The sequence below is a fragment of the Manihot esculenta genome, chromosome 2 (assembly GCF_001659605.2).
Source record: "Manihot esculenta cultivar AM560-2 chromosome 2, M.esculenta_v8, whole genome shotgun sequence".
NCBI classification, from domain to species: Eukaryota; Viridiplantae; Streptophyta; class Magnoliopsida; order Malpighiales; family Euphorbiaceae; genus Manihot; species Manihot esculenta.
Window position 1 is genome coordinate 700,773 of NC_035162.2, and position 22,709 is coordinate 723,481.

Here is a 22,709-nt window from a genome sequence, read left to right on the forward strand (position 1 = left end):
GAAGGATCTCCAAAGCACCGTCCAGACTCCTTAGAGGTAACATCAAATTTTCAAGAATTTTGAACTGACCCATTCTTATCTCAGGTACTACAAAAAGTTTCAAAACAGAGACAAGTCAGAAACAATTCTCCATCAAGATGATGAAAGCAAGATTAAAACAAACCTCTGGGGCAACAAAGCAATACAAACTCAAGCTCACCTCATTCCGTTTGAAGAAGGCGTCAAATGGATCCTTTGCAGATAAAACAGAACCATCAGAACAATCTCGCTGGAGGAAAGAAGCAGACAGAGAAACGGAAAGGAAGAACCTCTTGTTCCAGCAAAGGATTTGAGAATGAAGAAAAGTTAGCGTTGATATATACCCGGAGCCTGAGGCCTTAGCACGGAGCAGAGCTATGCTAGACTCTAAGCTAATGGTGTCAGAATTTTAAAAGATAGTCATGGAAAAGGAAAGAAAGGACATGTCCAGATAATGATGATAGGAAAGCAAAGACAGCAAAGAACGCGAAGAATGGAGAAAAACCAGAAGGGGGAAAGAGCAGATAGGATTCGGAAACTGCACAACGACAGAAAGATGAAAGGATGTTATTAAGGCACCTGAACACGAACAGGCACGGTCATAATGGTTCTTGATATTCACCCCCTCGGCAGTGGGAGCAATAACTACCGAGAAGGTGAAGGCGCAATTGATGACCGCTGGATTTCTTCACCCCGGACCAGGGGCTTGACCACAACCAAAGGCCCATAACGTAGAGGTCCACGCACCTGATATGCACAACAAGCCTGGCTCATTCAACCTTCAAGGCCGGGCTCAATCAAGCTTCTTCACTCAGACCGGCCCAGTCCGCGACCAGCAGGCCCTCTCCTCTCAGGCTCAGCGTCCGGCCCGACTCTCGGCCCAGCCCAGTATCCAGAGCCATACCCAGACAGCCTAGCAGATCCGCTCGAGCGTACGCACGGGGAGAATCAGAGGCCGTTACGCATGGAGCAGGCGGCTGATACCCTCGTACACCCGAATCTGTATGTCAGAGACGCGTGTCCCAATCATGGAGAGGCCTTTACACGTCACCAGCAAGCATAGCGAAATGGATAAAAGGGGAGTCCCCTCCCCAGAAAGAAAAAGTTTATTTTTTCAATACCAAAACCCTTGTAAAACCCTATTCTATTGGATCTCAGATTATCAGAAATCGTAGTCTTACTCGGGATAAGGGACAGAGGGGATATTTTTAAATAAAGAGAGATCGTAACTAGTCTAATTCGTGATAATTATAACTTCAAATTAACTTATGCTAATTAAGGACAGTGTCACGATATTTTAATTATAGATGTCTTCTTCTATCTATTGTTTTTTTTATTAAAACAATGTATGCCTTGAATTACTAGACTAATTGTTTAAAACACTCAACTTTCTTTTCATGAATAGGTTGTGTATTGTTAAATTTAAATTTAAATTAATCTAAATATGTAGTTAGTCTATATATTTATATTAAATTTAATGAAATTCAATTGTATATATATATTTTTAAAATTTTTAAATAAAATATTTAATTTAAATTTAAATTCATTCATATATATATAAGTTCAACCACAATCCTTTGGTTTGATATATGATTTATCTAAAATAAAAGAAATACTTTATATTGATAAATAATATCGGAGAACAATATCCAAGTTAAATTCACGTCGAAACTAAAATAGAAATATGATTAAAAAAAGAGAAAAAAAATTGTATTTAAGAGTTTTTTTTATATAAAAAATGTTTTTTTTAAAGAAAGAAAAGTAAGAAAAAACAACCGAGTCAGAGCTAACTTAGCTTAACTGATTTGCCGCCATCAGTTCTGTGGGCACATTATCAACCAATCTTGCCAATCAAAAAAATGAAATCACTTTTACTACAATATCAGTCGCGAGTATCACGAGACCACATATGATTGAAAGTTACACAATCTGAGCCGTTAAAATCATTGGAGTAGCAAAACAAATGCCGCCTTTTTTCAGCTCCACAAAGTTTTAAAGCTGACTTCTTTTGTTGTGGAGTATATACGCCGCAGTTGTATACAAAGTCCTGTGGTGCCCTTTTTAGGGTCGGGCAATGAGCTGAGGGATTTTGTGGGTCAGTTCGTCTGTGGTATGATTTGTTTGTGATGTGATGCATTTCATGAGAGCATCTGTTATGAATTATTTTATTGTTCCTACTCACTGGGCTTTAGAAGCTCATCCCTTTCCCTTAATCCCAGTTTTTTGCAGGTTCAGAGTTAGCTGGGAAATCAGAAACAGCAGAGTATTATCTAGAGGATTGCTTGTACACTAGCCTAGTGTGGACATGTTGTAAAGTAAAGAGATATATGTAAAGGCATGTAAGCGATAGTACGTCTGTATGTTATGGTTTAGAATGTGCGTTGCCTAGTGTTTGCTTAATCCCTTGTGTATGCATGTATCCTGTTTTATGTTTCTTGATGAGAAATGAGTCAAACCAGGCTTAATAGATGTTGTGTTTCGAAAACTCCAGTAAAACTATAACTGTGAAGGAAGACAGGGTTTGATTCCCTTGACCCAAGATCAGACTGTAAGGGAAGACCGGGTTTGATTCCCATGACTCTACGGACAGAGTTACTGGTGTAAGCCCTGGGGGCTATTTCAGATTGGTATATCTGCATGTTTTAAGGTTAAGTCTGGTCGTTTTAATGGAAAAGTTTTACAGTTGTCTGTTTATGTCGGATCATGTATGGGATTTTGTCAGCTATTTGGAGTTTCAGGTTAGGCTTGCTACGGGTTCTGGCGGCCTTAAGCCGATCTGAATCCTAGCACCGAGCAGTTTGGACCGATACAGAGGGGTACCGATTTTTGGGCTGTTACAAGCTTGCCAAAGAAGCCAAAGAAAGTCACACATGTCACACATGCCTTGCACATTCAAAATTCAAATTGCAAAGAAGGCTTCACCTTCCTTATTAGTGCATGGGCAGCAAGAAGAGTGTGAAGGCAAGTCTTGGGCACCTTGGGCAGCATCTTGAAGACCTTGGGCAGCAAATAAAAGACCAAAGAGCCCATCCCTTGCAATTTGATACATACTCCACGTTTTTCCCTTCACACATGCACATAGAAGGCACATATTGGACCAAGGGCATTTTGGGCAGCCTCTAAAAGATGCATGGATAGCCAAGAAACCCTAGGCAGCCTCTCAAAACATATTTAAAGGCTTCAAGAAGACAAGAGAGGCAGATTTGATCACTCCCATCTCCTCCAAGGGTTCGGCCGCCGATCTCCACAAGACTTCTCCACTGCTGGTTCTTCTTTCCTCTTCTTTTCTTTAATTTTCTGTTTTGGTTTAGCCATGAGTTGCTGAAACCTCTATTCTAGTTGAAGATTGGTTGAAACTAAGGTTGTTTTATGGATTGTGAGATCTGAACATAAACTATTTTTCTTTAATTAGTTCAATATTCATACAATTGTGTGCTTGAATCTAAGATTGCTTTGTTGTTTTGATCAAATTGGCTACTTGATTCTTGATTGCAAGGTAATTGATTGTTAGTTGGGATAATTTTTAGTTCGTAATTGCTGGAATTATTCTGACTTAAGAACACTTGGTGTAAAAACTAAGGAATTGTATGATCTAGCAACATCTTATGCCTTTGAGTAGCTATGATTGGATCTCTCTCTTTCTTCATGCAATTGACAATTGTTTTGATGTCTAAGGTCCAAGGACGTTCCTTGACAATTTGTTAATTAGTAATTGATTAGAGGACGTTCCCTAATTGATTTAATCATAAGGAGAGACATGGTGGTGAGAAGCATTTTCCATCTCCATAACTAATCTATTGAATCAATCAAGAGAACATGAGTTTCAATGATGAATCCAAACAACCAAAGTGGATCCATCTCTTCAACTAGACCTTTTTCATATAAGATTTCTCTTTTATTTTATTATTACTTGCTCTTTTAATTGCTGTCTGTAGTTGTTAATCAAATCAAATCTCAAAACCCCCCTTTTTACTTTTACTGCACTTTACTTTTGATCCGTTGTCAGCTGTTTGCTTTCAGTTTCTGATTTAATTAATTCTCTTGGTCTTGTTGTGAAGAATAGATAAGTTTACAATTCTCTATGGATTCGATCCTTTACCACTATCTGCAGTTGTAAAATTGTTGATAACTGGAAAGGTTATTTTTGACCGGCTTCGACAACCGCGAGTCATACCCTCTCATTTTGCATCAACACACAACCTAGCCCCACACGGAACGCATCACAAAACACTGTGAAGTCTTCATTACTGGTAGGCAGAGCTAACACCGGTGCTGACGTTAACCTTTTCTTCAGCTCTTCAAAGCTTTCCTCGCACTGCTCAGACCACACAAACCTCTGGTTCTTCTTGGTCAGTCTGGTCATAGGAGCGGCAATTTTAGAGAAGTCCTGAACGAACCTCCTGTAGTAACCTGCCAATCCCAAAAATCTCTTGATCTCTATTACTGTAGTGGGTCTAGGCTAGTTGGCTACAGCTTCTACCTTCTTGGGATCCACTTCAATCCCGTTTTCTGATACAACATGCCCCAAGAATGAGATGCTCCTCAACCAGAATTCACACTTGGAGAACTTGGCATACAAGCCATGCTCTCTCAGGGTCTGCAAAACTAACCCCAGATGATGGGCATGCTCCTCTGCATTTCTGGAATACACTAAGATATCATCTATGAAGACAATAACAAAGTGGTCCAGATACTGACTAAGCACTCTGTTCATGAGATCCATGAATGCTGCAGGGGCATTGGTTAACCCGAACGGCATTACTAGGAACTCATAATACCCATATCTGGTCCTAAACGCCATCTTCGACACATCTTCTTCTCTTATTCTCAGCTGGTGGTACCCGGATCTCAGATCTATCTTGAAAAAACAACCTGCTCCGGCTAGCTGGTCAAATAGATCGTCGATCCTAGGTAACGGATACTTATTCTTGGTAGTGACTTTGTTCAACTGCCTATAGTCGATACAAAGTCTCAAGGATCCATCTTTCTTCTTTACAAACAGTACTGGAGCACCCCAAGGTGAGGTACTCGGTCGGATGAAACCCTTGTCTACCAACTCTTGCAACTGTTCTTTTAGCTCCTTCAACTCTGCTGGTGCCATCCTGTAGGGAGGGATAGAGATTGGTCTGATTCCAGGCATCAATTCTATTTCAAACTCTATCTTCCTAGCAGGTGGTAGTCCTGGAAGTTCGTCTGGAAAGACATCTGAAAACTCTCTGACCACGGGCATTGAGGCGGGCTCCCTAACCTGACTATCAAGCTCTCTCACATGAGCTAGAAACCCCTGACAATCTCTCCTGAGCAGCCTACGAGCCTGTAGGGCTGATATCAGACCTCTAGGTGTACCCCTCCTGTCTCCCCTGAAGACAATTGTAATACCCGGCTAGACGCCGGCATCAGAATTCCTATTTTTCGGTGGAATTTCCGTTGGAATCTGGCATTTGAGGATGTCGGACGTTTCTAGAAGGGTAAGAGAAAGGTTTTCTAAAATAGGACTTGAGTTTTGAAGAGAAAAGACCAAGGGAACAAAGGGGTTCGGCCGCCGAAAGTAATGTTCGGCCGCCAAAAGTGCCTTAGGTTTGGCCCCCGAAACTCCAAGTTCGGCAGCCGAACGTTGCATGGTTTTGCATGCAGGTTTGGCCGCCGAAGCTGAGGCGGTCAGCCGCCTATAAAGAGCCCTCAGTCGGTGAAGTGGATTAGATTTGCTTCCTTTTCACTCCCAGAGGTGAGTTCTTGTTCCCCTTGGAAGGTTTTCATGGTTTTTCATCAAATCTTTCAAAGTTAAGTGAGTTTTATCCTTGTTTTGAAGGTTTTGTACTTTGAGCAAGGTTTTGGAGAGTTTGGAGCTTAGATCCTCCCTAGCTTTACGTTTGGATCACACCAGCCTTTGTTCTGTAAGAGGTAAGGGTCGATCCTTAGTTTTTATGATGTTTTACATGAGTTTTATGAAGGGAAAAGAGAGTTTATGGGTAGCTATGCATGTTTAGGGTTTTTTGGTGTTTTCTTAGTGAGAGTATGTTTGGTACCTCATTTGAGTCCTCCATTGTAGGATTGGCCCCGAGGAACCGAGGTGGTTAGCAGTAGTAGCTGCATCAGAGTTAGAGGTGACCCAGAGTTAGCCAAGCATTGGCTACATGTGAGTGGAACTAAACTTGATGTTTTAAATTGAGAAATGACACGCTTCTAGCATGATCCATGCATCATAAAATGCCATGTTATGTATTAGGTTGTGTTGCATTAGAATCCATGAATATGATGCATTGCATAAGATGTTATTCGTGTGGATGAATGTTGGATGATCCTTAGCCCTTGATATAAGCAGAGATACTATGAGATCAGATGAGATATGGCATGAGATAGCCATACCAGGTCGATCCTGGACAGACCAGATCGCTCCTGGTACTGTGAGACAGTCAGGTAAGAGAAGTCCAGGTGACGACCTAGTCTCCCTGGCACAGTTAGACTATAAGAGAAGTCCAGGTGACGACCTAGTCTCCCTGGCACAGTTGGACATATTATTATATGTATATAGTAGAGGGCTAGTGGTGACAAGTTCATCCATGAGATGATATGTTTGTGATGTGCAGCATTTCATGAAAGCATGTAATTAATGAACTGTTTTATTGTTCCTCCTCACTGGGCTGTAGTAGCTCATCCCACTCCCTTAACCCCAGTTTTGCAGGTTCCGAGACAGCTATGGGAAGTCAGAGTCAGCAAGAGTAAAGAGGAAAGATATGCATGAATGTATGTTTGTAATAGAATAGTGGACATGATGTAATTAAAAGATTAGTGTGTCATGTAATGTATAGAACTGTACTATCAGATAATGGATAGAATTGTGCTTTACCCTAGTGTCTTTGCTTTAGTGTGATGTATGATTAATCCCTTTGTACATGGATCCTGCTTTACGTTTCTTGGTGAGAAATGTGTGGAACCAAGGCGGACTTGTGATATGCTGACCCTATGTGAGTGGGTTCTATGTTTTCAGACATAGTGCATGCAGGTCGAGCTTGGTAACTCTGAGGAGAGGTTACAGGATTGTTGTTTATGTTGAATCATGTATGGGATTTATCAGGTACACAGAGAGTATAGTCGGCTTGCTACGGGTCCTGGCGACCTTAAGCCGATCTGGATCCTAGTGCCAGTGATGGTTTGGGCCGTTATAGAGGGGTACCGATTTTCGGGCTGTTACAACAACCTCTGACCCATCCTGATCTCTGAACCTGACTACCTTATCTCTGCAGTCCAAGGTAGTACCATGAGCAGATAGCCAATCCATTCTAGAATGACATCAAAATCTGTCAAGTCTAGAACCACAAGGTCGGCTGGAAGGCATTTACTCTCAACAAACACTGGACTAAACTGGTAGACTGACTCTGCCACTGATGGATCACACTTGGGTCCACTAACCCAGAGGGGACACTCTAACCCAGAGACTATCAGACCCAACCTCTCCATGGCTCTCGGAGCAATAAAAGAATGAGATGCACCGGGATCCATTAAAGCATACACATCTGAACAACCAATGATGAGATTACCTGACACCACAGTTGTAATACCCGGCTAGACTCCGGTATCGGAATTCCTACCGTCCGGTGGAATCTCGGATGTCGGAGATCTCTAGAGGGGTAAAACCATGTTTTTATGAAATGTTTTAATGTTTTTGATGATTTTAAGTAAAAAGGAAATGAGTTTTTGAATAAAAACAACCTTGGAGGAAAGCTCAGGTTCGGCCGCCGAACCTCAAGTTCGGCCGCCGAACATGCATGCGTTGCGGGTGTGCTTTAGGCCCCCGAAAGCATAAGTGAGGGAAGTCCAGGTTCGGCCGCCGAACATGGCATGCATGCGGAGGCACATTCGGCCCCCGAACGTGGCCTGGCCAGCCACTATAAAAGGGTCCCTTAGCCGAAAACGGGCGAGTTTTTCCCCATTTTCGGCCAAGGTGAGCTCTCCGCCGCCCCTCACCGATCTTTGATGCTTTTCCTCTAGATCCTTCAAGTTTTTCACTTGTTTTAACTTTGTTTTGAAGATTTGAGCTTTTGAGCAAAAGTTTTGGAGCTTTGAGGTTCAAGAACTCAAATCTCTCCCAACCCCAAGTTTGGCCGCCTCTACTCTCGATCTTCAAGAGGTAAGAGTCGATCTCTAGCTTATAGTATGTTTTAAGCAAGTTTTATGAAGTTCATAGGGGTAGAATGCATGTTTAGGTTTTAGTTATGTTTATGGGTATAAATGTATATTCATGAACAATGTGGCTTGCAAATGCTTGTGTATGTGTGTTGTAGTTGGGGTTTAAGTTAGTTTGAGACCCCTAGGAGCTTGTGTGCATGTTTTGGTTGAGCTAAATGCATGATGGTATGAGTTTGAGGCTTTTGTGCATGTTTGAACCAAGTTTCTGCCCTTTGGGAGAAACCAGGTTCGGCAGCCGAAGGGACTTTCGGCCGCCGAACCCCCTTGTGGAGGCAGCCTTCGGCTGCCGAAGCTTGCCCCCGAAAGGAGACTTTCGTCTCTGTCTGGGAGTTTCGGCCGCCGAAAGTGCCGCCGAACATGCATGAGTTTCGCCTCTGTCTGGGAGTTTCGGCCGCCGAAGGTGCCGCCGAACCTGCCTGACTTTTGGCTCTGGAGGGACTTTCGGCCGCCGAACCTGCCGCAGAAAATGCCCTGTCCAGCCTTTTCTTGCATGTTTTGCATGGATTTTTTGAGATGTTTCAGGGGGTTTTTGGGGGATGTTTTTAGAGTTATGTTCTAGTTGTTTGGTCCCTCATTTGAGTCCACCTGTGTAGGTTCGGACCTGAGGAACCAAGGACCCCAGCAGTGAGTTCAACTGTAACGACCCGAAAATCCGGACCGCTACCGGCGCTAGGATCCGGGTCGACTTAAGGCCGCCGGGACCCGTAGCAAGCCTGACATAAAACCTGTAAACCTGTATAATCCCATACATGATCAACAATATGCATAAAAATTAAAACTTTTCTTTCCATTGAACATCAACCAAACTCAACCTGTGCATAACATAAATATAACTTTGATCCCTCTGTGGGATCTCATCTGTGCCCTCAATGGGTAACATACATCTGTTGAGTTGGGTTACATAAACATCAACAAAATCTCTAAGATCATGTATAAAAGGGATACAACAATCTATGGTCAAGCACATACTAACATCCATAAAACTCATTACATAACTATACTGTACTTTTACATTACAATTTGATCATGTCCATTGCTAGCTATTACATAAACATGACTTCTTTACTCTATCCGGACTCCCGCACTATACTGTACCTGCAAGCCTGGGGGTAAAGGGAGAGGGGTGAGCTAAAAGCCCAGTGAGTAGAGCTAGTAAAACACATTAACACTATGCTCAAATGGAATGCATCATAACACAGACAATTCACATAAGGGTTGGGTGAACTTGTCACCAATTAGTCCAAGTTAACTCTGTGCCAGGCCTGTAGAATGGGGTCCTGGTCTTCCTGTCAGAACATACATTACTTACCATTTTCCCAGGGCCTCCTCTGGGCTCCTGGTCTTCAAGTCCCATAACCGTGCCTTACTCTGTGCCAGGCCTGTAGACTGGGGCCTGGTCTTTCTTACTCTGTGCCAGGCCGTAGCATGGGGTCCTGGTCTTCCTGTCTTGGACTAATTGGGTCATCCAACATTCACCCACATCAATAACAATTTATGCGATGCGGCATATTCGTGAAAACTAATGCAATCATCCTATTGCATAATCATGATGCATGATACATGATAAAACATTTAATTTAAAAGATTAAGTTTAGTTCCACTCACCTCTGGCTGACTCTGACAACACCGAAGCAGCTGGACTCACTGCTGGGGTCTTCGGTTCCTCGGGTCCGAACCTACACGGGTGGACTCAAATGAGGGACCAAACATACGTAAATACAACTCTAATATACTCCCCAAAAACCCCCTAAAACATCCTGAAAATATCACACAGAGATATGCATGAAATGGCTGAACAGGGCACTTTCGGCGGCCGAAAGTCCTGGACAGATCCGAAAGTCAGGCACTTTCGGCGGCACCTTCGGCGGCCGAAAGTCCCAGACAGAGACGAAAGTCTCTTTTCGGGGGCAACTTCGGCAGCCGAATGCTGCCTCCACAAAGGGGGTTCGGCGGCCGAAACTCCCTTCGGCGGCCGAACCTGGTTTCTGCCAGAAGGGCAGAAACTTGGTTCAAACGAACCTCTTGCCTCCCAAAACCTCCAATCATGCATAATCTCGTTCTACAACATGCATACCACACATACATTACACCTAGGGGTCTCAAACTATCATATACCCCAACTACAACACTTCAAACACATAGAAATCAACATACATTGCTCAAATCATCAATATAACCCATAAACTCAACATATAACCTAACATGCATTTCTACCCATAGATCTAGCATAAAACTTACTTAAAACACATAAGGAGCTTAAGATCGGCTCTTACCTCTTGAAGATCGAGAGGGAGACGACCTAAACTTGGAGATCCACGAAAATGAGCTCCTGAGTTCCCAAAGCTCCAAAACTTGTTTCAAAAGCTTAAATCTTCCAAACCAAGTGAAAACAAGTGAAAATCTTGAAAGATTTAGAGGAAGAACATCAAAAATGGGTGAGGGACGGCGGAAAGCTCACCTTGGCCGAAAATGGGGAAAAGCTCGCCCGTTTTCGGCTAAGGGACCCTTTTATAGTGGCTGGCCAGACCACGTTCGGGGGCCGAATGTGCCTCCGCATCCATGCAATGTTCGGCGGCCGAACTTGACTTTCGGCGGCCGAACCTGGACTTCCCTCACTCATGCTTTCGGGGGCCTAATGTGCCTCCAAAACGCATGCATGTTCGGCGGCCGAACCTGACTTTCGGCGGCCGAACCTGACTTTCGGCGGCCGAACCTGGGTTTTCCTCCAATGCTATTTTCATGCAAAAACTCATTTAATTTAATACTTAAAATCATTAAAAACATGAAAACATTTTACAAAAACATGATTTTACCCTTCTAGAGGTCTCCGACATCCGAGATCCCACCGGACGGTAGGGATTCCGATACCGGAGTCTAGCCGGGTATTACATTCTCCCCCCCTTAAGAACATTCGTCCCCGAATGTTCCTCACTAGCACATGCAAGGCATACAACATATCATACACATAAAACACAAGGAGACTAACCTTAAAAGAGATGAGGATATTGCCGGAGCATAGACTCCCGTGTCTCCCAAGTGCATTCTTCCATATTGTGGTGGTTCCACAGGACTTTCACCATCGGAATTTCCTTGTTTCTCAGCTTTCTGATCTGGGTGTCTAGGATCCGTACTGGCTGCTCAACATAGGTGAGATCCTCTTGGATCTCCACATCAGGCTCACTAAGAACCTTGCCCGGATCTGACACGAATTTTCTCAACATAGAAACATGGAAAACCGGATGGATTCTCTCCATTAAAGCAGGTAAATCCAGCTTGTACGATACATTCCCAATCTTTTGCAAGACTTCAAAGGGTCCGATGTACCGCGGAGCCAGCTTACCCTTTTTCCCGAACCGAACCACTCCTTTCATTGGAGACACCTTGAGCAATACCAGATCCCCCTCCTGAAACTCTACTAGTCTTCTGCGGATGTCTGCATAACTCTTCTGTCTGCTTGCACCTGTCTTGATTCTTTCTCTGATCATGGGCACCACCCTGCTGGTGATCTCTACTAGCTCGGGTCCTGCTAAGGACCTCTCTCCTACCTCTTCCCAGCAAACAGGTGATCTGCACTTCCTTCCATATAAAGCTTCATATGGAGCCATCCCGATGCTAGCATGATGGCTGTTATTGTAGGCAAACTCCACCAAAGGTAGATGCTGCCTCCAAGAACCGCCAAAGTCCAGCACACACATTCTGAGCATATCCTCTATGGTCTGGATGGTCCTCTCTGACTGTCCATCTGTCTGTGGGTGGAAGGCAGTGCTGAAATCCAATCTAGTACCCATAGCATTCTGCAGACTCCGCCAAAACCTGGAGGTGAACTGGGGCCCTCTATCTGACACTATAGAAATAGTAACCCCATGCAGTCTGACTATCTCATCAACGTACACCTGCGTCAACTTGTCCACAGAATAGCCACTCCTGACAGGGATAAAGTGAGCAGATTTGGTGAGTCTGTCCACAATCACCCATATGGAGTCCAATCTGTTGGACGTCGCCGGTAACCCCACTACGAAGTCCATAGCTATATTCTCCCATTTCCACTCTGGAATAGGTAGCGGGTTAAGCATTCCAGCCGGCTTCTGATGTTCCAGCTTCACCCTCTGACATACTTCGCAGGCTGACACAAACTGTGCCACTTCTCTCTTCATAGCTGGCCACCAATAAACCTTTTTCAGATCTTGATACATCTTGGTGGCTCCGGGGTGAATGCTGTATCTTGCATTATGAGCCTCTCTCATAATGTCTCCTTTTAGCTCTATGTCATCTGGTACACACAATCGACTCCCATAGCGGAGGATCCCCTTATTGTCGAATCTGAACTCACTGTCCTTGCCTGACTGAACAGTCCTGGCAATCTTCACTAACTCTGGGTCCTCATGCTGTTTCTGAGCCACCTGCTCCAGAAACACGGGTGTCACTTTCATCTGAGCGACCAAGGCACCTGTACCAGATAACTCCATCTGTAGACCTTCCTCAATGAGCTTGTAAAACTCCTTCACCACCAGTCTCCTCTCTGCCGTGATGTGGGATAGACTGCCTAGTGATGTAACGACCCGAAAATCGAACCGCTACCGGCGCTAGGATCCGGGTCGACTTAAGGCCGCCGGGACCCGTAGCAAGCCTGACATAAAACCTGTAAACCTGTATAATCCCATACATGATCAACAATATGCATAAAAATTAAAACTTTTCTTTGCATTGAACATCAACCAAACTCAACCTGTGCATAACATTAACATAACTTTGATCCCTCTGTGGGATCTCATCAGTGCCCTCAATGGGTAACATACATCTGTTGAGTTGGTTTACATAAACATCAACAAAATCTCTAAGATCATGTATAAAAGGGATACAACAATCTATGGTCAAGCACATACTAACATCCATAAAACTCATTACAATAATTATACTGTACTTTTACATTACAATTTGATCATGTCCATTGCTAGCTATTACATAAGCATGACTTCTTTACTCTATCCGGACTCCCGCACTATATCCTGTACCTGTTAGCCTGGGGGAAAAGGGAGAGGGGTGAGCTAAAAGCCCAGTGAGTAGAGCTAGTAAAACACATTAACACTATGCTCTATGAAATGCATCATAGCACAAACAATTCACATAAGGGTTGGGTGAACTTGTCACCAAATAGTCCAAGTTAACTCTGTGCCAGGCCGTAGCATGGGGTCCTGGTCTTCCTGTCATACATACATTACTTACCATTTTCCAGGGCCTCCTCTGGGCTCCTGGTCTTCGAGTCCCATAACCGTGCCTTACTCTGTGCCAGGCCTGTAGACTGGGGCCTGGTCTTTCTTACTCTGTGCCAGGCCGTAGCATGGGGTCCTGGTCTTCCTGTCTTGGACTAATTGGGTCATCCAACATTCACCCACATCAACAACAATTTATGCGATGCGGCATATTCGTGAAAACTAATGCAATCATCCTATTGCATAATCATGATGCATGATACATGATAAAACATTTAATTTAAAAGATTAAGTTTAGTTCCACTCACCTCTGGCTGACTCTGACAACACCGAAGCAGCTGGACTCACTGCTGGGGTCCTCGGTTCCTCGGGTCCGAACCTACACGGGTGGACTCAAATGAGGGACCAAACATACGTAAATACAACTCTAATATACTCCCCAAAAACCCCCCTAAAACATCCTGAAAATATCACATAGAGATATGCATGAAATGGCTGAACAGGGCACTTTCGGCGGCACCTTCGGCGACCGAAAGTCCTGGACAGATCCGAAAGTCAGGCACTTTCGGCGGCACCTTCGGCGGCCGAAAGTCCCAGACAGAGACGAAAGTCTCTTTTCGGGGGCATCTTCGGCAGCCGAATGCTGCCTCCACAAAAGGGGTTCGGCGGCCGAAACTCCCTTCGGCGGCCGAACCTGGTTTCTGCCAGAAGGGCAGAAACTTGGTTCAAACGAACCTCTTGCCTCCCAAAACCTCCAATCATGCATAATCTCGTTCTACAACATGCATACCACACATACATTACACCTAGGGGTCTCAAACTATCATATACCCCAACTACAACACTTCAAACACATAAAAATCAACATACATTGCTCAAATCATCAATATAACCCATAAACTCAACATGTAACCTAACATGCATTTCTACCCATAGATCTTGCATAAAACTTACTTAAAACACATAAGGAGCTTAAGATCGACTCTTACCTCTTGAAGATCGAGAGGGAGACGACCTAAACTTGGAGATCCACGAAAATGAGCTCCTGAGTTCCCAAAGCTCCAAAACTTGTTTCAAAAGCTTAAATCTTCTAAACCAAGTGAAAACAAGTGAAAATCTTGAAAGATTTAGAGGAAGAATCATCAAAAATGGGTGAGGGACGGCGGAAAGCTCACCTTGGCCGAAAATGGGGAAAAGCTCGCCCGTTTTCGGCTAAGGGACCCTTTTATAGTGGCTGGCCAGACCACGTTCGGGGGCCGAATGTGCCTCCGCATCCATGCAATGTTCGGCGGCCGAACTTGACTTTCGGCGGCCGAACTTGACTTTCGGCGGCCGAACCTAGACTTCCCTCACTCATGCTTTCGGGGGCCTAATGTGCCTCCAAAACGCATGCATGTTCGGCGGCCGAACTTGACTTTCGGCGGCCGAACCTGGGTTTTCCTCCAAGGACTTTTTCATGCAAAAACTCATTCAATTTCATACTCAAAACCATTAAAAACATGAAAACATTTTACAAAAACATGATTTTACCCTTCTAGAGGTCTCCGACATCCGAGATTCCACCGGACGGTAGGAATTCCGATACCGGAGTCTAGCCGGGTATTACAAGTGACTTCCGGCTTAGGGCGTCTGCCACGACATTCGCCTTACCCGGATGGTACTGAATCTTGCAATCATAGTCACTCAGCAACTCTACCCATCTCCTCTGTCTCAAATTCAAATCTCTTTGACTCAGGATGTACTGCAAGCTTTTATGATCTGTGAAGATCTCACATTTTACCCCATAGAGGTAATGCCTCCACATCTTGAGTGCAAAGATTACTGCTGCCATCTCAAGGTCATGTGTGGGGTAATTCAACTCATGCTTCTTTAGTTGCCTAGAAGCATAAGCAATTACCCTCTCATTTTGCATCAGTACACAACCCAGTCCCACACGGGACGCATCACAAAAGACTGTAAAGTCCTCTCCACTAGATGGCAGGGCTAAAACTGGTGCTGAAGTCAACCTCTTCTTGAGCTCTTCAAAACTCTCCTCGCACTGGTCGGTCCACAGAAACTTCTGATTCTTCCTGGTTAGTCTGGTCAGAGGAGCTGCTATCTTTGAGAAGTCCTGAACGAATCTCCTGTAGTAACCTGCCAAACCCAAGAAACTTCTAATCTCTGTCACTGAAGTGGGTCTAGGCCAGTTAGCCACAGTCTCTGTCTTCTTGGGGTCTACCTCAATCCCATTCTCTGACACTACATGCCCCAAGAATGAAATGCTCCTTAGCCAGAACTCACACTTGGAGAACTTGGCATACAAGCCATGTTCCCTCAAGGTCTGTAGAACCAACCGCAGATGATGGGCATGCTCCTCTGCATCCCTGGAATACACTAAGATATCATCTATGAAGACAATAACGAAGTGATCCAGGTATTGGCTAAACACTCTATTCATGAGGTCCATGAATGCTGCAGGGGCGTTAGTTAACCCGAACGGCATCACAAGGAACTCAAAGTGCCCATATCTGGTCCTGAAAGCTGTCTTTGGCACGTCTTCTTCCCTGATCCTCAACTGATGGTACCCCGATCTCAGATCTATTTTGGAGAAACAACCCGCTCCTGCTAGCTGGTCAAATAGATCATCGATCCTTGGCAATGGGTACTTGTTCTTGGTAGTGACTTTGTTCAACTGCCTGTAGTCGATACAAAGTCTAAGGGATCCATCCTTCTTTCTCACAAACAAAACTGGAGCGCCCCAAGGTGAGGTACTCGGTCGGATGAAGCCCTTGTCTACCAGCTCCTGCAACTGCTCCTTCAACTCTTTCAATTCTGCTGGCGCCATCTTGTAGGGAGGGATAGAGATCGGTCGGGTTCCAGGCATTAGTTCTATCTCGAACTCTATCTCCCTAGCAGGTGGTAAACCTGGCAGCTCGTCTGGGAACACATCTAAGAATTCTCTCACCACTGGCACCGAGGCGGGCTCTCTAACCTGACTGCTAAGCTCTCTCACATGAGCCAAATACCCCTGACATCCCTTCCTAAGCAACCTACGAGCCTGAAGAGCTGAGATCATACCTCTAGGTGTACCCCTCCTGTCTCCTCTGAAGACGACCTCTGATCCATCCTGACCTCTGAACCTGACTACCTTGTCCCTGCAGTCCAAGGTAGCACCATGGGTAGATAACCAGTCCATCCCTAGAATGACGTCAAAGTCTGTCAAATCTAGAACCACAAGGTCGGCAGACATGCATCTCCCCTCAACAAAAACTGGACTACACTGACAGACTGACTCTGCCACTGATGGATCACACTTGGGTCCACTGACCCAGAGAGGACACTCTAACCCAGAGATCATCAATCCCAACCTCTCTACGGCCCTCGAAGCAATAAAAGAATGAGATGCACCAGGGTCCATCAATGCATAAACATCCGAACAACCTATGACGAGATTACCTGCCACCACGGTGTTGGATGCGTCTGCCTCCTGCTGTGTCATTGTGAAGATCCGTGCTGGGGCTGATGGACCTTCACCTCTGAAACCCGCTGAAGAAGAGGCTGCTCCTCTCCCTCTGCCTCTGCCACTGGCCTGATTCATGGTTGGAGCTGCTGGCTGCGCTACACTGCCTGAAGCTGTCTGCTGGGACTGAGCCATCGGGGCCGCTCTTGGACAATCTCGAGCTATATGCCCCTCCTGACCACATCTGAAGCAGGCGTTCGTCCCAAACCAACATACTCCCTTGTGTGGCTTACCACACCTTGCACAAACTGCATTATCCGCACCAGAGCTTGAGCCACTCCCAAATCCCAGACTAGACTTGACCTTGTTCCAGAACTTATTCTTCTTACCCTTGGGTTTACTCCATCTCTTACTGCCTGAAGCTGTTGCACTCAGGGTAGAGGGGTCTAACCTTCCCCCACCCGGAGTTTTAGAACCAGAAGCTTGTGCCACTGTCTGCTTAACTGTCCCCTGAATGATGGCATTAGCCTCCATTCTCCTAGCCATGTCTACTATGGCGTGAAAACTCTCTCTATCTGCTGACTGTACCAAGGAGGAATACCTGGGATGGAGCTTCATGATATACCTCCTCGACTTCTTCTGGTCTGTGCTAAGGTCCTGCCCAGCAAATGGCAGCAACTCCATAAACCTGTCAGTATATTCGTCTACACTCATGTCATCAGTCTGTCTCAACTGCTCGAATTCTATCATCTTCAATTCCCTTGAACTATCAGGGAAAGCCCATCCTGCAAACTCGTTTGCAAACTCGTTTGCAAACTCTTCCTAAGTGATAGAGCCAAAATTAGACCCATTTTCTATGTTTATATTTATGTCAATTTACACATTTTCTACCTAACTTTGTGGTTTTTGTCTTATTTTGTAGGAAATGGAGCAAAATGGTAATTTGGCTAAAATGGCCTTAATTCTGCCCAAAAGACAGCAAAAGAGAATAAGCATGGTTTGCCCAACTTGATTGCCCAAGCCAAGGAGAAGCTGAGATAAAGAGGAAAAAGTGATAAAGTATGCTGTCCAGACTGTTTGCCCAAACAGCACTGGGCAAACAGCAAAGAAAGTCAGAAACAGAGCATATGCAGCCAACAGTGATCCCAGACAGCCTGTTTGCCCAAACAGCGACGGGCAAACAGCACCAGCAGGCAAAAAAACCAGCAGAATCTGTCAAACTTGCTGACCAAGTCAACACGAATCCCCACGCACTCCAAACACGTGGGACAGCTCAGAAACACCTATTTACACCTCAGCACACTCTCCTACATATTCAGGAAGCCAAGAAATAAAAAGACAAGAATGCCCTCCAAGAATTCAAGACTAAATAGGAAAAAAGAGTCCCAAACTAAAAAGGAAAATTAGGGCAGCCTCTTCACCTATAAAAAGGCATGCAAACCAGCAAAGAAGACATCCTGAAATTCGGGGGACTATCCTTGGATCAAGAAACCTTCGGCAGAATCACCACAGCAGCTGCGCCCTTGCGCCAGCCCTTGTTTTCTTTATTTCTTGTTTTCTTTCCTTACTTTTATGTTAGTTTCAGCCATGAGTGGCTGAAACCCTTTAATCTAGTTGAAGTTTGGTGAAACTAAGGTTGTTCAAAGGGTTGTGAGATCTGAACAGAAAGTTTTGTCTTTGATTTTATTCAATATTCATGCAATTGTGCTTAATTCTAAGATTGCTTTGTTGTTTTGATCAAATTGGCCACTTGACTCTTAATTGCAAAGATAATTGACTGTTGATTAGGATATTTGTTAGTCCGTAATTGCTGGAAATATTCTGATCTAAGAACACTTGGTGTAAAAACCAAGAAATTGCATGATCTAACATCATCTCATACGTTTGAGTAGTTAGGGTTTGGGTCTTTCTTGTTCTTCATGCAATTGGCAATTGTTTTGATGCCTTTGGCCCAAGGACGTTCCTTGGCAATTTGTTGATTAGTAATTGGTTAGAGGACGTTCCCTAATCAATTTGTTCATAAGGAAAGACATGGTGGTGAGAAGCGTCTTCCACCTCCATAACCAACCTATTGAATCAATCAAGATAACCTTGTTTCAATGATCAACCCAAACAACCAAAGTGGATCCATATCTTCAACTAGACTTTTCTCATATTGATTTCCCTCTTATTTTAGATTACTTGCTGTTCAATTACTTTTAATAGATATTAGTTGAATCAAATCTTTAAAATCCCCACTTTTACTTTTATTGTTTCTTTATTGTTTCTTTGTTTACTTGGTCTTGATAAGGAGAATAAATAGTATTGATTCCCTGTGGATACGATCCCTTTACCACTATCTATAAGTTATTAAGTTGTTGGTAACCAAAAGGGTAATTTTTGACCGGCCTCGACAACCGACTGTCAAAAATTGGCGCCGTTGCCGGGGAATCAATTTCACTAATCTGTTTTTCTTTCATGACCAGGTCTGGACGCAAGGACATTCAACCTTACGATCCAGAAATTGAGCGCACATCAAGGCAACTAAAGAAGAGGAACCAAGCCTCAAAAGCATCCACATCAACACCTGCTGTCCAAACAGCCCCTGTTGAAGCCTCTACTGTCCAAACAAGGACAGCAACTACTGTGAACAGTGCTGAACCAGCAATAATCCCAGCACAACCCATTTCTGCACCAGCAGAAAATCCTGCAGACCAGCAATTTGCAAGACCAGCAACTGTTCTGTTTGCCCAAACAGGACAGTCCCCTGCTGAAATCACCCAACCAGCAACTGCTGTGTTTGCCCAAACATCATCTTCTGTAGCACAGCCCACTGCTGTGTGTGCCCAAACAGCGGCTGAGATGGCAGAATATAACATGCAACCTGCTGCACCTCAACCTGCTGTATATGCTGAAATTCATCCAGAAAATCAACCAAACTATGCACCAATGGCTGAACCTCAAGCACCAGCTGCTCCCCATAATAGACATGCTGCCCAAGGCCAAATAATTCAGGAAAATCCAGCAATTAGGCCCCAAGAACAAAGAGAAAGAACCATGAGGGAGTTAGCAACACCCATAGAAGATCACGCACCACTTTGCATCGCCTATCCGCCTCTGACAGTTCCCTTTGAACTGAAATCAGGTTTGATTCATCATCTCCCTAAATTTAGAGGTTTGCAAAATGAAAATCCACACAAGCACTTGAAAGAATTCAACATTGTCTGTGCATCTATGACACCTCAAGGTGTTTCTGAAGATCATGTTAAGTTAAGAGCTTTCCCTTTTTCATTAGATGACTATGCTAAAGATTGGTTGTTTTATTTGCCACCTGGATCTATAACTTCATGGGGTGATATGGTCCAAACCTTTTTGGACAAATACTTTCCTCCATCTAAGTCAATTGGCATAATAAGAGAAATCACTAGCATAAGACAAAAACCAACTGAAGACTTATATGATTATTGGGAAAGGTTTGAAAGACTTTGCACAGGTTGTCCACAACATGATATGTCAGACAGGTCACTTATGCAATTCTTCTATGGAGGATTAACCCCTTCAGAAAGGAAATTTATCGACGTAGCTTGTGGAGGAACCATTGCAGGCAAAACACCAAGAGAGATGAAAGAACTAATCTCAACTCTTGCAGCCTCATCTAGGCAATATGGAGAAGAAAAGCAAAGAGGAGTCCATGAGGTAAGTACATCCGCTTTTGAATCTCAGATTTCAAAACTAACTTCTCTTGTGGAAAAGATTGTCCTTAGCCAAGCTCAACAAGCTCAAGTAATTCCACCGCCTAGGCCATGTGGGATCTGTGCCTATGAAGGCCACCCAACTGATCAATGTCCCACACTCCAAGAAGACCATCACCAAGCCAATGCTATTGGAAGGTACAACAACCAGCCTAGACATGATCCATACTCTAATACGTACAATCCTGGTTGGAGAGACCATCCCAATTTCAGCTATGGGAAATCCAGCAATACTCAGAATTACCAAAATTACCAAAGAGGCCAAGGTCAACCAGCACCTTCAAGATCAGACCAGCACCTTGAAAAGATAATGGAGTCCTTCGCAAGTACTTTGCAGACCATCACTCAGCGTCTGGACGGATTGGACACGTCCGTTAGAAGAATTGAATCCCAAGGTAAACTCCCATCTCAAACTGAAACTAACCCAAGGCAGAATGTCAGTGCCATCACTTTGAGAAGTGGAAAAGAACTTCAAGAAGTCAAGGCTGATGATGGAGGTTCGGAATTGCAAAGCCAAACAGCTAAGAAAGAATTGCCAGAAACGGAGATAGACTGCTGTTCGCCCAAACAGACTGGGCAAACAAGCAGACAGCATGAAGGCAGAGACAGTCTGCCTAAGCAGACAGAGCATTGTTTGCCCAAACAGACTGGGCAAACAACACCAGCATACCAGCAGCAGAATGCGAAACAGCAGCCAAGCTTCAAGATTCCTCCTCCCTTTCCAAAAAGGTTTGAAAAATCACAAAAAGAAAAAGAAGAAAGAGAGATCCTTGAAACCTTTAGGAAGGTGGAGATTAACATACCCTTGCTTGACGCGGTTAAACAAATACCAAGGTACGCAAAATTCTTGAAAGAGTTGTGCACCAACCGAAGGAAGCTTGCTGAGAAAGAGAAAGTGAGCGTGGGAGAGGTAGTTACTGCTGTCATAAAGAGAAAAATACCAGCCAAGTGCAAGGATCGGGGAATGTTTGCTATATCTTGCAAAATTGGCAATGTTGGCATAAAAAAGGCCATGTGTGACTTAGGTGCATCAATTAACGTTATGCCTCTTTCTATCTATAACTCTTTGAATGCAGGTGCACTTAAGGACACAAGAGTGGTTATTCAATTGGCTGATAGATCCGTGGTATACCCCAAAGGCGTTCTCGAAGATGTTCTAGTCCAAGTGGACCAACTTGTCTTTCCAGCTGATTTCTATGTGATTGACATGGAGGAAGACAATAGCAACACCACTTCAGACATATTGCTTGGACGACCCTTCTTGAGCACGGCCAGAACTAAGATCAATGTGCATGATGGCACATTAACCATGGAATTTGAAGGGGAAGTAATAAAATTCAATGTTTATGATGCTATGAAATATCCCCATGACATGTCCCCCGTTTATGGTTTAGACATCATTGATTGCTTGAGTCAAGAAATTTTTGATATGGATCAAAATGATATGCTAACCAATGATTTTTGTAGGGAAGACAGCCAAGAAGATGAAAGAAGCCAAATGGAGCTGAACCGGACAGCAATGGACTGCTACATGCAGAAAACAGATTGTTGTTTGCCCAAATAGACTGGGCAAACAAGCAGACAGGAGGCAGAAAAGGCAGACTGCTGTTTGCCCAAACAGCCAGCAAAGGCAAAGAAGGCAAACCTCTGTTTGCCCAAACAGGTTCAGCAGCCAACTAAGACAGAATGCAGACCACCCAAGTCCATCCAGCAAGAAAAACTCAGTTTGCCCACACCATTTTCCCAAACAGCAAAGACAGAACACCGTTCACCTGGGAAAACAGCAGAAAAGCAACCAGCAGATTACTGTTTGCCCAAACAGTATTGATAGAGCCAAAATTAGACCCATTTTCTATGTTTATATTTATGTCAATTTACACATTTTCTACCTAACTTTGTGGTTTTTGTCTTATTTTGTAGGAAATGGAGCAAAATGGTAATTTGGCTAAAATGGCCTTAATTCTGCCCAAAAGACAGCAAAAGAGAATAAGCATGGTTTGCCCAACTTGATTGCCCAAGCCAAGGAGAAGCTGAGATAAAGAGGAAAAAGTGATAAAGTATGCTGTCCAGACTGTTTGCCCAAACAGCACTGGGCAAACAGCAAAGAAAGTCAGAAACAGAGCA

General features: G+C 44.1%; 1 protein-coding gene across 1 annotated transcript; it reads left to right on the forward strand.

The window, feature by feature from the left end:
* The first annotated feature begins 225 nt into the window (after positions 1-225).
* LOC122723132 lies at positions 226-22,413 on the forward strand. Its single transcript, XM_043954359.1, has 5 exons — positions 226-344; positions 19,320-19,857; positions 20,587-20,980; positions 21,662-21,762; positions 22,150-22,413. Exons 1-5 carry the CDS (start codon positions 226-228, stop codon positions 22,411-22,413), a joined length of 1,416 nt encoding a protein of 471 aa, XP_043810294.1.
* The last annotated feature ends 296 nt before the right edge of the window (positions 22,414-22,709 follow it).